The 17,477-nt window shown below is 52.5% G+C and overlaps 1 protein-coding gene across 17 annotated transcripts in view; it reads left to right on the top strand.

Moving 5' to 3' along the window:
* Positions 1-17,477, top strand: part of ZNF618 (zinc finger protein 618) — a 205,093-nt gene that overhangs the window by 167,285 nt on the left and 20,331 nt on the right. For 5 of the 17 annotated variants that reach the window (XM_019966777.2, XM_019966782.2, XM_019966779.2 and 2 more), the window contains 4 exons: positions 1,634-1,873; positions 5,607-5,690; positions 7,751-7,795; positions 8,702-8,779. In XM_019966777.2, coding sequence (XP_019822336.1) covers positions 1,634-1,873; positions 5,607-5,690; positions 7,751-7,795; positions 8,702-8,779 — 447 coding nt within the window. The remainder of the gene's footprint in view (positions 1-1,633; positions 1,874-5,606; positions 5,691-7,750; positions 7,796-8,701; positions 8,780-17,477) is intronic. The other 12 variants (XM_070795336.1, XM_019966780.2, XM_019966784.2 and 9 more) reach the window with 7 other exon arrangements.

The raw sequence follows: 17,477 nt of genomic DNA on the forward strand, positions 1-17,477 counted from the left end.
TGGGACACTGGACATCTCCCTCAAGGTTTGATGTGTAGATTTATTCTGTAGCCAAAAAAAAAAATTGGGAAGTGTGAGATGAGCCGCCTTCCAGTTGGATTCAGGGCCTTCAAGTTCCTTTTCTCTGGAAGGAAAGGAGGAAAGAGAGGACCTATGTAGGTGTCCTTCCCCACTTGCCCCTCTCCAGGTCCTGATTGAGAAAGTTAAGAATCCAGACGTGGGGCAGGGGCTTGGGGAGAGAGTAGTGGAGGACAATCGTGTTCTCCACAGTCTAAGCCTGGGGGGTTTCTTTCCGAGTTCAGGGGGGCAGGTGAGTTCTTGCTTAGGGGCCATGACTGAAGGACTCCCCACCCGCAGCTCTTGGCATCCGGCCACTGCTGTGCTCGGAAGGCAGTGACTCCGCAAAGGGATGGGGGGCAGCCTGAGTCCTGTGAGCGACCTCAGGGCCTTGAGTCCTGTGCAGCCTTGAACCTAGCCCTGCCTCCTGCTTCTCCAGACCTGCGCTTCACCTCCGGCCAGGGATGGGCAGAGGTGGAGGAACAGAGAGCGCCCATTTGCTCTTTGGCAGTGAAAGCAGCGAGCGCAGCATCTGTGCCCAGGGTGGGCACTGCCCTGGGAGCGGGGGTAAGGAGGCCTCTCCTCTCCCCTGAGGCAGGCTGCAGGGCAGGGTCCTTCTCAGGCCCCAGCCAGGCTCTGTGGCAAGGTGGTGCCCTCGAGATGTTCCCACTGCTGTGGGCCCTGTGGCCCCGGTCAGCCCCAGAGGGGTCCCTTCTCTTGCCGCCTGACCTGCTCTCACCTCAGCGACAGTTGCAGTGGACTAAAGCCACTGCCTCCCCTCTTGGTTTGGAGGTGGCACTGTGGTCGCATTCGGGGCTTGCCAGCGCTAGTAACCATGTCTCCGGACCGTGTGAAGGAGGCAGACTGCTGCCACCCGAGACCACCAGAGCTGGAGACCACCTGAGGATCAGCCCCCCAACACACCCCTGCCCTCAGTAAGCCCAGCTTCTGCAAAGGATGCCAGCCAGGGAGGTAGGGGATCTGGGAATCGGCGACACAAGCTGCCCTTCAAGGAGCTGCTGCACTTAAGCATCGGTCGTCGGGTTGAGCACTGACCCCTGAGAGCACCCACCCCAGGCAGTGTCCAGGAGCACCACCAACCCCTGCCCCTGAGACCACGGGGCGACAGCCGCCCCCTGCTCGTCCCTTCTCCCAGCCCCGCCCCAGCCAGCCGGCCCTCCTAGCCTCTGCCTCTGTTGTCTGCTGTATCTGCTGAGCCAGCCTGCCTTAGGAAGAAAAGAGGCTTAGGGACCTACATTTTAGAAAGTGCATTTGACCCTGGGTTGACTCATCCATGCCCCAAGCATGGGTCCCAGAGTGAGTTCTTAGACACTCAGAGCCTGGACTGTTCAAGGGTTACGGATGACCCACCCTGTGGACTGGTCAGTGGCCTCCAGGTAATGGTGAGTGTAAGCTGGCGATCAGGTTTTGCTCAGGGAGAAGCTGGAGAAGGTTCTAGACTCCCAGACTTTCTTGGGCTCCAGGTGGTAGCCAGAGAGGAGTTTCGACCCTCGAGCGTAGGGGTCTGTGGCCCAGCTCCAAGGGCCCTCGGCAACTGAGAGCGTGACCCTCTCAGGTACCGCCCCCGGGTGGGAGCCACCGGACGATCCAGACACAGGCTCTGAGTGTTCGCATCCAGAGGTCTCCCCGTCTCCACGCTTCGTGGCAGCGAAGACCCAGACGAACCAGTCGGGGAAAAAGGCTCCGGCCTCCGTGGTCCGATGCTCCACCCTCTTACACCGCACCCCTCCAGCCACCCAAACCCAGACGTTCCGCACTCCAAACTCGGGATCTCCAGCAAGCAAGGCGACCGCAGGTACCAATGGCCTCTGTTCCCTTCACGCTGCCTCCGCTCCCCGCCCCTCTCCCCCGGCCTGCCACAGCTGTGCCCGCGGTCATTGTTCCCTTGCAAGAGCGAGGGTGGAGGGCCCGTGGCTCTCTGGGACGGATCTGGGTCCCTGCTCTGCCTCCTGCCGGCTCTGTGATTCTGACGAGCCACCTAGCCTCTCTGAGTCTGGGTTTCCTTACCCTAAGTCAGAGGGTTGTACAAGATGGTTTGCAAACGAATTTTTTTAAGCAGGAGAGTGTTTTTTCGTAAGTCATGGCCTACGGGGTTTTAAATTTTTTTTAATTATTTGCTAACTTTTGTACGTTAGATGTTCTTGTGAAACTTGATTTCTCACTGACATGGAAAAGTCAGATCTGGCAGTCCTGGGCTCACTTTCCTGCAGGGCAGCCAGTTGCCTTGAGGCTGAGTCCCAGAGCGCGTGCTCTCCAGTTTTCCACAGTCCCCACCACTCCCTCCCGCCTCCCCAGCACAATGGCCATGTGGCAGGCGCCATTTCTCGTTGTGATCATGCTGTTGTCTGTCTCGCATCCCGCCCAGTTCATCCATTTACCTCACCTGCCTGGAACTCCTTGGCATGAGTTTGCACCTCCTCCCCCATCTTTCAGAAAACCCAATTGAAAGACTCATTTCTCTGAAGAGCTGCTCTGCATGAGGAAGAGTGGTTCACTGGGAGCTCTGCTCTCCTGGCCTCTCTCTACCGGGTACTACTCGTGAAACCCCTCTCTGAATCATAGCCTAGCAGGAAGCCAATGGATGTCTGCTCCAGTGTTGTCTGAGTCTATGCAGGAAGGGCTCAGACTGCAGAAGGGTGAGCAGGCAGTGAATGGCACACCCCAACCGTTTCTTACCAGTCATCAGGGAAAACTGCTGAGACACATTGTATCCTGAGAACCGGGAATCCTGATTCATGCCTGGATGGAAGGAGCCTTGGGCCGCCTGCCTAGATATGTGGCATGTAGGATGGAGTGGTGACATAGTCCTTCTGGGACTTCGGGCCTTTCAGGTCACCCATGAAATGTACAAGCAAGTAAATGGAGAGCTCGCTTACATGAGTCAGGAGGCTGGACCGGAGACAGCCGAGGAATGAGCTGTGCTGCTCTATTCTGGTTCAGAGGGCTAATCAGGAGCAAGGATGTGGTTCTTAAAAATGTACATCTCCACATTGGCAGGTGGGTTCTTTACCATTAGCACCACCTGGGGAGCCCCCCGCCCCCCGCAAATTTTGAAGCTATGCTTATGTGCTTACATCTCCCGAAAGGAGAGTAAGTAATCAGCCTTGAAGGTAATGGTTTTCAGGTACTGTGTAGAGAAGAGCTGGGGTTTGGCAGCAGTAGTCATAAATGAGTTAAACAGGCTGGTCATCACAGACTTACTAGTGGTAGATACCAGCTCAACTAAGGATCATGGCTTTCATATCTTGCTTTTACTCTTGATCTTGTGGCTGGGAGTTTTTGTACCTGCAGTTTCTGCAGAGAACTGCCTATAGGCTTTGTGTGGTTTGTGGCAGCTCTTGGAACCCAGTGTCACCATGGAAGCTTCCAGCGAGCCATGGGGATTGCCTCTGGCTGCCTTTATGTGACGTACAAGACTTGTGGTGGGTGTCACACGTGGGTTACCAGCTGCACAGGACGTGAGCTACAGCCCGGCATGTTGAAGCTGGAAGTGACCACTGCAACTCTCATGCTAGAACAAGACAGGTGGCCCCTCCCATGCCTGTGTGTGTACCTGCGTGGGGATGTCCCCTGCAAAAGCACTCAGTGGTTTCCAGGCATAGGTGCCCATAGCAGGAATAGCTGATCAAAATCTGCATCATCAGCTGAGCCATAGGTGATTGATTATAATAGTTTGTAACCTCAGTTGTGCTAAATGCTACCGATATATTGGTCAGGCTGCATGAAAATCCTCCACAGGTGGGTAACCATTCACTGCATACATGAGAAGGTGGGGAAAGGAGTCACTCCCCTGGCCCAGACCTTTTTAAAGAGGAAGGCTGTGTCCCAGAAATGAAATCTCCTTATTCTACCATCTTCGGGGGTTAGGAACGTAGCCCCAGGAAATCGACAGCCTCACTTTCTCTGGGTTTTCACCTGTAAAATGGGAGTGACAGCGTGATCTCACAGAGCTCTTGGACGGTTAAGGGGGGACCATGAACATAAAGCATGTGGATCAGTGCCTGGCTCATAGCAGGCCCTTTTCCCTAGATAAAGAATCGAGGGGCTTGCTTTGCCGATTTACAGATGGTATCTTGAAGCGGGCAGGTGTGTAGCTCTCAGCCTAGGCATTTTACAGACAATTTGGAAGAGAGGGTCTTGCCTACGATGTTCTTGACAGCCTCTGGAAAAAGGAAGCTGCATCAGAGGGCATTGTCAGGGTCAGGCACAGGGGAATTGAGTGGGGCCTGTAGGAGCCATCTCTGGCTTTCTTTCCCATCACCCCAGTGATTGCCTGGAACACTGGCCCCCAACAGTCTGAGCACTTGCCTTCCTGGTGTCGGGCGGCCTGGGGACAATGACGCTTCCCAAAGTGGGTTCCCAGGATTACCATCTTTGAGAGATACTAAGAAATCTCATATTTCTACTTTTTTCCTTTATTTTTTTTGGCTGTATATGGGATCTTAGTTCCCCGACTAGGGGTTGAATCCATGCTCCCTGCATTGGAAGCGAAGACTCTTTAACAATTAGACCACCAGGAAGGTCCCTCATATTTTTTAAATGGGTTTCAGTTGCCAATTATGTTTGAGAAGGTTGGGTTTTAGACAAAGCTAGACAGGTCTCTCTCTGGTCGAACTTCTCAGAGCCTTTGCTGTCCTCACCCGAGTTGCTGGTCAGATGTTCGTCCCAAACTGACTTGCTCCCAGAAGCCTTTGCCCCCTGGCGCCTCCAGTGTCCCTGATGAGCGGCTTGGAAACGCCGCGGCCGCTCAGACACCCTCTCAGTGCCTCCTGCGGGGGGATGGGTGCGAGTTGCTGTTCCCCACCTGGTTGGGCCCTGTCTCTGACTCCAGCATTCCCAGGGAGTTACGGGAGCCACTCAGGAAGGCGCCCCTTGTCCGTGGGGACACCCCAGAAATCACTCGGGGAGCCAGTCCCTTTCCCTGGGTGAACCCTGACCAGACCGACCTCCCCTGGTCACTGGCCTCCCCGGTTTGGGGCTGTCCCGGCTCTGCCTGTCACGACTTCTCTGCCACCCAGGGGCCCCGACAGCCACCGGGCCCTCCTGCTCTGCCTGAGCCACCGCCAGAAAGCAGTCTGTCACCCTCCCCGCTCTCTGGTGGGTCCACATCACGTAGATGTCACCTGTGACTCCCCAGGGGCCAGAGACGGGAGACCCTGGCCCATTCGCCATCTGTTCCATCAGCTTTACCTCATGTGCGTGCCTACATCCCACATATACCCCACGGTGCCTGGACCTCCACCCACCCTGGGCACTCCTGGGGGGTCTCCTGGGGTCCCGAGGCGGTGTTAGGCAATTCAGGTGAGCCTGAGAAGCTGGAAGTATGTGGTTTGGGGTTCTGGAGCCCCTCACTGTGCTGGTTCCCAAGCATAAGGCCTCAGGCAACTCACCCAGCCCAGGGTCTGGGGCAGGTCCCACGTCCCTGGCCTCCGAGCCACCCCCTCTCTGGCATGCCCCCTCTCTGGACCTGGTACTGACCAGTCACTGTGGTTTTTTTTTTTTCTTGCTCTCTCCCCTCCCCTACCCAGCAGAAAGCGCTTTCAGTCGGCGGGTAGAAGGCAAAGCACAAAACCACTTTGAAGAGACGAATAGCAGTTCCCAAAACTCCAGCGGTGAGTTGGTGAGCGGTGTGCCCCGGGACTGCCGTCCTGTGCTCTGGGATCTTTGTGGTCTGTGCTGGGCTAGGGCGCTGGGGGGAAGCTGGGGGCAGAGAATTAGAAGGCAGCCAGGGCCAGGCAGAAGTGGAGGGTCCCTTTCTTCCAGGCACGTCCCTCTAGGTCCCAAGAGCATCTTGGGGACTATGGCTCCTCTTTGTCTTTGCATGGAGAGAGCAACTCCCCTGTCTCCACAGCCTGTGACACTGACCCGGATGGCCCCCTTGGAGCCACTGCTGTGTTTATAGGGTGAGCGCTGCAGCCACTTTTCCCAGGAGAAGCAAAGTGGGTGCAGTGGACAGAGCTGTGGCCCAAGAGCCAGAGGCCCCGTGTTCTGGCCCCTCTTTGGGCCTGGGAACATCCGGAGGTTCCCTTCTAGCCCTTAAGCAGCCCAAGTAGGTTTGCTTGAGGTTCCTGGTGGTGTTTTGGCGCCCCCTGGTGGCTGCCTCTTGCCAGACCCTGACAGAGCCGTAGCTCCTTAGAACCGAGCGACCCTGAGGCCACTGTCCCCAGACAGACCTGGGGCAGCCTGGCAGAGCCATGAGCAATCACAATCAGCTTCTGTCTGAAAAAGGCACAGCAGGCTGGTCTGCACAGTGCCAGCCAAGGCTGAGTGTGAAAAGGATTCTATTCCGATACTTCCTTTACACTAAGGTAAGGCATCGCTCCCTTGCTTGCTCAAAGTTTTCACTCACCAGATTAGTTATTGGTCTCTGCTCAGCACTCTGCTGAGCCCTGGCTGGGTGTGGACAAGTGATGACCGCGACTTGACCATGAGTCAGGGGCTTTATGAAACACGAGGAGCGCAGGCTTGCACACGGAGTCCTCCTCACAGTGCCCAGAGCTCCAGCTGAGGCTTGACCCCAGCTCCACCATCGACAAGCTGGTGGCTTGGGCTCGCCCCTTGTTTCTCCTCTGCTGTAGAGTGGAAATGGCACACACATCCTTGTGGTGGGGGATCATTCAGTGGGGGCCCTGCAGAGACACACATCCACATGGTAGGCTGTTTGGGGGTGGTGGCGGGGGGGGTTAAGTAAACCAAGTGATTTCATGAGTCAGTGCCCGAGGCAGGCAGTGAGGTGTGCCGTGGGGGCCCTGAGTATGTTGACGTGGTCCTTTAAATTAGAGAGAACATCAGCTGTTCCAAACTGCTTCATCCTTTTGAAAACTGTAATGCCTCTCCAAAAGGTGGGCCTTAAAGAGACGGAGTGACTGGTCCAGGCCGTGCAGGGGATGAGCAGCAGAGCCGGGACCAAAACCCCAGTCTACTGCTAGCCTTTGCTGTCAGCCAGCCAGGCCATAGCCCCTGCCTCTCCTTCCATCAGAGTCCATGTTCAGAATTGGGATGCTCCTGCTGGCAGCCACCATTTATTGAGCGCTTACTGTGTGCCTGGCACCTGTTCACAGCTGTATGTGTCTTACCTGTCTTCACCCTTGCCACACAGCCAGCGAGGGTCAGTGTTACTGTTATCCCTGCTTCTCGGATGAGGAAATCGAGGCTCAGGAGAGATCGATTGTCGCCCTGGGCCCCTAGCTTGTAAGTGGTGAAGCCAGGATTCCCCGGGGTAGTCTGTCTGCCCCATTCTGCTGTCCTCTGCCCGTGAGGCTCAGCTGACGATACCAAGAGGCATGGGTAGCTGCCAGCAGACATTTGGCAGGATGGAGACACACAAAGGGAAAGCGCAGCGCTCCCTTGGCTGCCCTGGTGTTTAGTATCAAACGTGTCCACCCCGGGTGCCCAGACCTAGCAGCCGTCCCAGCTCCCTGTCCTGAGATGGGCAGCTGCATGTGGGTATGTTCTCATGGTGTTCTGTGGGCGCACTGTGTGAGCTGGGGGTGTCCTGGAAGGATGGCCCTGCCCGATCTCGACCTGCCCACGCCCAGTCCCACCCGAGACACTGCCTCCCCCTCATCTGAGAGCCCATCTGGCTCACTGCTGCCCAAGACCAGAAATCGTGACAGTCAGCCCCGAGCACCAGAGCTGGAAGAGACTTAGCTAAACTGTTTCTCTTTTGCAGAAACTGCAAGTCCCCTGATTTCCAACCCTTTCCCTCTCCTACAGAGTAAGTGAGGGTCCCGTCGGGGGGCTGGAGAGGGCGAGACAGGGCAGGGAGTGAACTCAGCCCGCCACACACTCCAGACCTCTCCCAGGCAGAGCCGGCAGCTGGTGGAGGCAGGGGGCGGCCCAGCCCAGGTGGGTGGAGGAGTGTGGACAGCCTGCCTCTGCCACCCCCAGCCCTGCAGAAGCAAGGCCTCCCCTTCCTGCCCACGGGGCTGGCCTCACGACGCCGCTCCCAAGCCCCACCTCCGCCGTCATCCTGCTCTTTTCCTTACTCATCTTTGCTCTCTTCCCTTTTCCATCCGTGTCCCCTTGCCAGGCGCACAGAGATGAAAAGATAACAGGCCCTGCACACGAGCTCCCATTTTTATACGCGCTCATCGTTCCCACCGTCTGCCCTCTCCCCTCCTCTTCCCTGTCTCATCCCTGCTTCTCTGGCACGTTGCTGTTTCTCTGCTTCCCACCCTTTCTCTCGTCCCTTCCCTCCTTCTCTGTCCTTCCCTCCACGTCCATCGTCTTGTCTTTGGTTCATTCATACCTTCGTTCAGTCGTCCGCTCAGCAGACTGAGCCGTCTGTGTGCCTCCCCCAGCCGAGAGAGAGAGGCAGGCTGTGGAACCGAGAAGGTGCGGTCTCTGCCCTGTGTTGTCCCCAGCGCCCAGAACAGTGCCTGGCACACAGTGAGCCCTCGATAGGTGCCCCGTGGCTGCACCCGACGGCCTGTTACCTGCCGTCTTCCTCTCTCCGTCTCTCTTTCCTCCCCAGCCTCTCTCTCACTAGCTAATGCCAGGGGAGCCCCGAGGGCACTGCCCCCTGTGTGTCTGGGTGCCCAGCTCCAGAGCTGCCCGCGGCCCTGCAGAAAGGCGCTGCGGTTCATGCAGCCCTTCAGACGGCCACTCTTTCTCCCCGCAGAGCCCTACACGTGCGGCGCCTGCGGGATCCAGTTCCAATTCTACAACAACCTGCTGGAGCACATGCAGTCTCACGCAGGTAAGGACCCTGCGGCCCCCCTCCCCTCCCTTCCTCCCACATCCTCCAAGGGGCAGGGCCAGCCGGGGGCCACGCCCCCAGGAGACAGGCACAGGACCTGGTCAGTCCTTGGTAACCCAGGGTAGTGTGGAGCTGAAGAAGCTTCCGGAAGCTGTGGCTTCTGCCTGGAGCCTGGTGGCCACATAGGTGCTGAGCAGGACAGAGACGTGGAGGTGTGTGGTTTGAGGTCCAGGGGAGCGGAGGTGGGGAGGGCAGTGGAGCTCAGCCCAGGGCAGCCTGGGGTGAACTCCATCGCTTTCAGGGGAAAACCCTGTCACACGAAGCAGCTGTCGTCAAACCTGAGGCTGCTTCAGTCACTAGGGGGGCTGGTGGAACCACGGGCTTCTAGGCTCCTCCCTGAATTTCAGACACCTGGGTCTGAGGTGGGGCCTGGACATGCATTATTGGCAGGTCCTCACGCCACGCACCCCCAGCTTGTCCAGGGGCCATGCTTTGAGAACCCCTGCCATAGAGGTAAAGAATCTGCCTGCAGTACAGGAGACCTAGGTTCAATCCCTGGGTCGGCAAGGTCCCCTGGAGAAGGAAATGGCAATTCTCTCCAACACTCTTGTCTGAAGAAGTCCGTGGACAGAGGAGCCTGGCAGGCTACAGTCCGTGGGGTTGCAAAGAGTCGGATGTGGCTGATCAACTTTTACTTTCACTTCAGTGGCAAAGCTAGGAGTCTGCTTCTCCATCTGCCCAGCTTATGGTGTCAGCTCCCTCACTACACCATCCGGCCTCCAATTTTAGGTTTTTATCATAGTAGCACTGATTTTTTATCTAGTCAGGGAGACACTCTTCCATGTAACAAGAAATCCCAAATTCTCGGTGCTTTGACATAACCACTTACCGTCTCAGCCCTAGCACAGCCTCATGCAGATGACCTTCCACGTGGCCACTCGGGGACCCAGACTCCTTCCTTCATGTGTCTGCATCCTCCTCTGGGTCGCAGAGTCCTCTTTCTCTGATTGGCGGGCACCCTTCCTTCTTTACCCATTAGACCACAAATGACACACAGATGCTCCAGTGCCAGGGGAATTCTGGGAAGCACACCAGAGCCCTGCCCAGGGGCAGCCCGACACTCCACGGAGGGAAACGGGAATGTGAGGGAAGCAGCGCGCTGACCCCACCGCCCCTCCTTCAGAGTGACCCTCTGGAGGCACTGGAGGTGATGTGAGAAAAGCCCTTGATGGTGGTTCAGTTCAGTTCAGTTCAGTTCAGTTCAGTCGCTCAGTCGTGTCTGACTCTTTGCGACCCCATGAATCGCAGCACGCCAGGCCTCCCTGTCCATCACCAACTCCCGGACTTCACTGAGACTCACGTCCATCCAGTCAGTGATGCCATCCAGCCATCTCATCCTCTGTCGTCGCCTTCTCCTCCTGCCCCCAATCCCTCCCAGCATCAGTCTTTTCCAATGAGTCAATTCTTCGCATGAGGTGGCCAAAGTACTGGAGTTTCAGCTTTAGCATCATTCCTTCCAAAGAAATCCCAGGGCTGATCTCCTTTAGAATGGACTGGTTGGATCTCCTTGCAGCCCAAGGGACTGTCAAGAGTCTTCCCCAATACCACAGTTCAAAAGCATCAATTCTTCAGCGCTCAGCATTCTTCACAGTCCAACTCTCACATCCATACATGACCACTGGAAAAACCATAGCCTTGACTAGACGGACCTTTGTTGGCAAAGTAATGTCTCTGCTTTTGAATATGCTGTCTAGATTGGTCATAACTTTTCTTCCAAGGAGTAAGCATCTTTTAATTTCATGGCTGCAGTCACCATCTGTAGTGATTTTGGAGCCCAAAAAGATAAAGTCTGACACTGTTTCCACTGTTTCCCCATCTATTTCCCATGAAGTGATGGGACCAGATGCCATGATCTTCGTTTTCTGAATGTTGAGCTTTAAGCCAACTTTTTCACTCTCCACTTTCACTTTCATCAAAAGGCTTTTTAGTTCCTCTTCACTTTCTGCCATAAGGGTGGTGTCATCTGCATATCTGAGGTTATTGATATTTCTCCCGGCAATCTTGATTCCAGCTTGTGCTTCTTCCAGCCCAGCGTTTCTCATGATGGTTCAGTGTAGGCCAGATAGAAGCTGACCAGGAAAAAGATACGAGGTAGAGAGGCAGTGTTTGTTAAGCTGCTGTTATTTCCACTGTTACTGTCACTGTCAGTTATTGTCTCTCTCTTAGGGCTTCCCTAAGTGGGAAAATGGTAAAGAACCCGCCTGCCGATTCAGGAGACGGAGGAGAGGCAAGTTTGATCCCTGGATAGGCAAGATCCCCTGGAGGAGGGCATGGCAACCCACTCCAGTATTCTTGCCTGGAAAATCCCCCTGGACAGAAGAGCCTAGTGGGCCACAGTCCATAGAGTTGCAAAGAGTTGAACATGACTGACGCGACTTAGCACACACGCTGGTCTCTCTTAGGTTTATAAATCTTTCATATCATCTTCCAGGTTGGGCCTGACTAACAGTATTACAGGGCTAGATGCTCTTGGACAGGTACTGTTCTGTTAGTGTGACCTCTCTTCATTGGTTTACTTACTCAGCATATATCTATTGGGTACCTGCTGTGTGCTTCAGTTCAGGTCAGTAGTTCAGTCGCATCCAACTCTGCCACCCCATGAACTGAAGCACGCCAGGCTTCCCTGTCCATCACCAACTCCCGGAGTTTACTCAAACTCATGCCCATTGAGTCAGTGATGCCATCCAACCATTTCATCCTCCATCGTCCACTTCTCCTCCCACCTTCAATCTTTCCCAGCGTCAGGGTCTTTTTCAAATGAGTCAGCTCTTTGCATCAGGTGGCCAAAGTATTGGGGTTTCAGCTTCAACATCAGTCCTTCCAGTGAATATTCAGGACTGACTTCCTTTAGGATGGGCTAGATCTCTTTTCAGAGCTCCAGTACTCTTGCCTGGAGAATCCCATGGAAGGAGGAGCCTGGTGGGCTACAGTCCATGGGGTCGCATCTGCTATACACTAGGTACCAATTCATATGATTTTAGGTGGAGAGGGGAGATACTTATTTCTGTTGTACTCGTCAAATCAGTTCAAAGCAGGATTGGCTTCCATGACATGTGAGTTCCAGTCCTCTCCAGCCCGTGGGTCTCCATACCACATACCGAGCAGGAAACCTTGTCCTCCTCTCTGAGACTCCATCTCTAAAAGAAGGGCTCACAGATCTCAGCTGCCCTCTTCACACCCAGGTTCCATCTCCATGTGTCTCTCGCCTCCAGCTTGCCTTTGCCATCAGCCATCCTGCAGCAGGGAGGGCCTTCACAGCATTTAGACTTGACCCTGGGCAGCCAGTGGCCAAAATTGGAAGGCTGCTGGGGACCCCTGCCTGAGCACAGCACTTGGGTCCCTTGGGCCTGAGACCCCCATGACCCAGCCCCTGCTCACTCCTCCTCTGAGGCCCTCTGCCCCCCTGCCACCTCTGGAATGCTCCTTAGTCGCTCAGTCCTGTCTGACTCTTTGTGACCCTTTGGGTTATAGCCCGCCAGGCTCCTCTGTCCATGAGTGGGCTGCCACTTCGTCCTCCCGGGGATCGGCCCTAATCAGGGATTGAACCTGCATCTCCTGCATCTCTTGCACTCCCAGCAGATTCTTTACCGCTAAGCCACCTGGGAAGCCCGCCACCTCTGGAAGCTGAGCTCTAATTAGGGAAGAGTCTGGGTGCCAGGGCTTCTCTGACCCTCAGGCAGTTGGGCGGAGGCCATTGACATGCAAATCAAGGATGCGCCTGTGGGGCCCCGCCTCCCCCAGGCATCCCAACGTGTTTTCCCTGAGAAGAGCTTTGGGCTGCTTTGTTCTGGTTCAGTGCCAGCAGAGAATGCCTCGCCGGCAATCCAGTGCAAAGCCAGGCTGAAGCCCAGCCAGGCTGAGTCGGGATTAAAGGATTGACTCCATAGAGAGAAATTAAGCGTCATGATCTGCGCAGTTCACAGTGCTGCTGATAAGGGGGATCAACCTCGAATAACACCAATCTCATTAAGAGGCTGCTGAACGGCATAGAGTAATTCCCGCTAATAAACTTCCTTTCTGTGCGGTAGGAAAACCTGCCTGGTCCCTGGTGACAGTTTAGGAGTGGGGTTTGGCAGCAGTGATACTGACGGTAGCTAACACTTCGTGAGCAATTACTGTGTGTCGGGCCTGGTTGTAGCATCACGGCTCCCCAGTAAGCTGGCTAGCATTATCATCCCCATTATACAGATGAGGAAACTGAGGCTCAGAGAATGTAATCGCTGGCCCAGAGTTGCATGACTCATAAGAGTAATACCTAACATCGTTTGAGTTCTTATATATTAGCTCATTTGATCTTCAGAAGTCCCGGAGTTAAGTGTTCCAATTAGCTCTCCTTCATAGAAGATGGAAGCACCTATTGTGGGCAGGAAAGTGTCAATTAAAAAATATTTATCAGGGACTTGCCTAGTGGCCCAGTGGTTAAGAATCCATACTTCCACTCCTGGGGATGCAGGTTTGATCCCTGGTTTGGGAACTAAGATCCCCCATGCTGTTCAGCACTGCAAAGAAAAAAAAAAAAAGCACAATTTATCAATAAGAAAATTGTTAGCCCTGTCCAACAGCTAATGATTTAAATAATGATACAATATTTAATAAGCATAAGCTATTCCCATAATGTTTTGCCTCCAGAATGCAATAGGTCATTCCCTCGACTGCTATCAGTAGGGGAGATGCTCTGCTTTTTAAAATTTTTCCAAGCTGTAGTGCTGTATTGCTTGTTTGTGTTTAGAAGTGTGCATTATGCAGTTCATTTTAGTATGCTGTTTCTATGTGGTTTATTTTTTTGTTCTTTTCATAAAATGTGTGAATTATAAAATAAAATGACTAAGTAACTTGCCCAAGGCTCTGCAACCACTGAATCAGACTATGATTCTGACCCTCTCATGAACTCAGCAGCCAGGTGCCCTCTTCAGCAGGGCGGTTGGGGTGCAGGATTAGGGATGGGGAAGCCTCTCAGAGGTCATCCCTTCTAGCCTCTTTTCAGCTAAGTATGGCCTGGGGACTTCCCTAGCAGGCAAATATACTGGCAGCAGAGTGGTAGGATGTGGGAATGGCCACACTGAACTTATGGGCCCTTTGAGGGATTACCTAATCACCTTTCTGGGTGTCAGTCTTCTCATCTGTAAAGTGGATTCATCACCATTCTCCAGAGCCTGGGTGAGGGTTCTGGAGATGATGCATGTAAAATATTGAGGACTGTGGCTCATTCTAAAATAAGACCAAATAATACAAGTTTTTCCTTTTCCATCCGCTGCTGGAAACAACTGCTTTCTCCTTCCGGCAACTGGTCCCTCCCTGGGAGACATTCTGTATTCCAGCTTTGCATCCAGTCCTTTGCAGACGTGTACATCTGTTCATGTGTGAACATGTGTATCTGTGATACATGGGAATAGCCACGCTGAATAAACCTTGTTTCCAGCTCAAGCTGTAAATCAGACCATTCACAGAGCATTTACCGAGTGCCTCACCCATTCAGCAGCATTATCTATGACATAAGGAGAAAAAAGGTTTTTAATCAACCATACTAGACATCGTTATCAAATTTGAGGTTGAATAATACGGGCTTCCCTGGGGCTCAGAGGGTAAAGCGTCTGCCTGCAGTGCAGGAGACCTGGGTTTGATCCCTGGGTTGGGAAGATCCCCTGGAGAAGGAAATGGCAACCCACTCCAGTACTCTTGCCTGGAGAATCCCAAGAACAGAGGAGCCTGGTGGGCTATAGTCCACGGGGTTGCAAAGAGTCGGACACGACTGAGTGACTTCACTTTCACTTTCAGTCCCGATTCCAAGACTTGCAGAAAGGCAGAGAATGAGGACACCACCCTGCAACCATAATCTCACTACTCAAAGCTAACCACTGTTCCTCTTTTAATGGTTTCCTTTCAGTCTATTTTAAAATTAGATTTATTTATAATTTACAAAAATAAGATTCACCAGTTTTAAGAGTTCTGTTTGATAGGTTTGGGTAAATGTATGGTCATTTAACCACCATCATAAGCTGTATAATGTATAATGTTACTATTGACCCAAAAAGTTCCCTTTGCAGCAGGTCCCTTTCCCAGACCCCCACGCTGGCACACTGTCTGCTTTCTTTTGTTACAGTTTCGGGAATTTTGTGTGCATGTGCTCATCGTTGCTTAAGTCGCGTCCGACTCGGTTGGACCCTACGGACTGTACAGCCTGCCAGGCTCCTCTGTCCATGGGGTTCTCCAAGCAAGAATACTGGAGTGGATTGCCAGTTCCTCTTCCAGGGTAATCTTCCTGACCCAGGGATCGAACCCATGTCTCCTGAGTCTTCTGCATTGGCAGACAGGCTCTTTACCACTAGTGCCATTTGGGAAGCCTGCAATTTTGTATAAATAGATTATATATTTATTCTCTTGTGTCTGACTTGGGTGTCTGACTTCTTTCACTTAGCATACTTTTGAGACTCATTCATATTCTATGATACTCGTCCTTTAATTTCTGAGTAGTAGTTTATTGTCTGGATATACCACAGTTTGTTTACCTGTTCCCAGGCTTCCCTGGTAGCTCAGAGGTTAAAGCGTCTGCCTACAATGCAGGAGACCTGAGTTTGATCCCTAGGTCTGGAAGATCCCCTGGAGAAGGAAATGGCAACCCACTCCAGTACTCTTGCCTGAAGAATCCCATGGGCAGAGGAGCCTGGTGGGCTACAGTCCATGGGGTGGCAGAGTCGGACACAACTGAGCGACTTCACTTCACTTCCCCCAACTAATGGACTTTTTTAGGCTGTCTCCAGTTTGGAGCTATTACGAATAAAGCTGCTGTGAATGTCCAAGTGCAAGTCCCTATGTAGACGTGTTTTTAACTACTACGTAGATACCTAGGAGTGGAAATTCTGGGTCATACAGTCAGTCTACAGTTAACCTTTTGAAGAGCTGCCCCATTTTACTAAAGTGTCTGCACCATTTTCACATTCCCACCAACAGTGTATGAGGGGTCCAACTTCTCCACATCCTTGATAATGCTTGTTATTATCTGACTGGTTATAGCCATTCTAATGTATTAAGTCAGGGTTCCCCAACCTCTAGCATCTAATGCCTGGTGGTCTGAGGTGGAACTGGTATATATAATAATAGAAATAAAGTGCACAGTAAGTGCAGGGTGCTTGAATCATCCTGAAACCATGCCCCCACCCCAGTCCATGGAAAATTGTCTTCTATAAAACTGACCCCCGGTGCCCTCTCACTACATTAAGTGAGAGGTTTCCCCAGTGGCTCAGTGGTAAAGAATCTGCCTGCAGTGCAGGAGCCAAAGGAGATGTTCAATCCCTGGGTCGAGAACATCCCCGGAGGAGGGCATGGCAACCCATTCCAGTATTCTTGCCTGGAGAATCCTGTAGACAGAGGATCCTGGCGGGCTACAATCCATGGGGTCACCAAGAGTCAGACATGACTGAAGCAACTTAACACACACACACATTAACTGATATCTCATTGTTATTTTAATCTGTGTATTATTGTTGTTCAGTCGCTCAGTCATGTCTGACTCTGCAACTCCATGGACTGCAACACACCAGGCTTCCCTGCCATTCACCATCTCCCAGAGCGTGTCCAAACTCAACTTGCATTGAGTCGGTGATGCCATCCAACCATCTCATCCTCTGTCGTCTTCTCCTGTCTTCAATCTTTCCCAGCACTGGGGTCTTTTCTAATGAGTAGGCTCTTCACATCAGGTGGCCAAAGTATCGGAGCTTCCAATGAACTGAAGCTTCCACTTGCATTCTAGTCCTTCCAATGAATATTCTGGATTGCTTTTCTTTAAGATTGACTAGTTTGAGCTCCTTGCAGTCCAGGGGACTCTTAAGAGTATTCTCTAACACCACAGTTCAAAAATACAAGATCTGTGGTGCTCAACCTTCTTTATGTCCCACTCTCACATCCATACATGAGTACTAGAAAAAATATAGTTTTGACTATAGGGATCTTTGATGGTAAAGTAATGTCTCCACTTTTTAATATGCTGTCTGGGCTTGTCATAGCTTTTCTTCCAAGGAGCATCTTTTAATTTCATGGCTGCAGTTACCATCTGCAGTGATTTTGGAGCCCAAGAAAATAAAGTCTGTCACTGTTTCCATTGTTTCCCCATCTATTTGCTTTGAAGTCATGGGACCAGATGCCATGATCTTAGTTTTTTGAATGTTGAGTTTTAAGCCAGCTTTTTCACTCTCCTCTTTTACCTTCATGAAGAGGCTCTTGAGTTCCTCATTGCTTTCTGCCATAAGGGTGATAGCATCTGCATATCTGAGGTTATTGATATTTCTGCCTACAATCTTGATTCCAGTTTGTGCTTCATCCAGCCCAGCATTTCACATGATATATTCTGCATATAAGTTAAATAAGCAGGGTGACAGTATACAGACTTGGCGTATTCCTTTCCCAGTTTGGAACCAGTCCATTGTTTCATGTCCAGTTCTAACTGTTGGCTTCTTGACCTGCATACAGATTTCTCAGGAGGCAGGTAAGGTGGTCTGGTATTCCCATCTGTTTAAGAATTTTCCACAGTTTGTTGTGATTCACACAGTTAAAGGCTTTAGCATAGTCAGTGAAGCAGAAGTAGATGTTTTTTGGAATTCTCTTTTTCTGTGATCCAACAGATGTTGGCAATTTGATCTCTGGT

The sequence above is a fragment of the Bos indicus genome, chromosome 8 (assembly GCF_029378745.1).
Source record: "Bos indicus isolate NIAB-ARS_2022 breed Sahiwal x Tharparkar chromosome 8, NIAB-ARS_B.indTharparkar_mat_pri_1.0, whole genome shotgun sequence".
Taxonomy (NCBI): Eukaryota; Metazoa; Chordata; class Mammalia; order Artiodactyla; family Bovidae; genus Bos; species Bos indicus.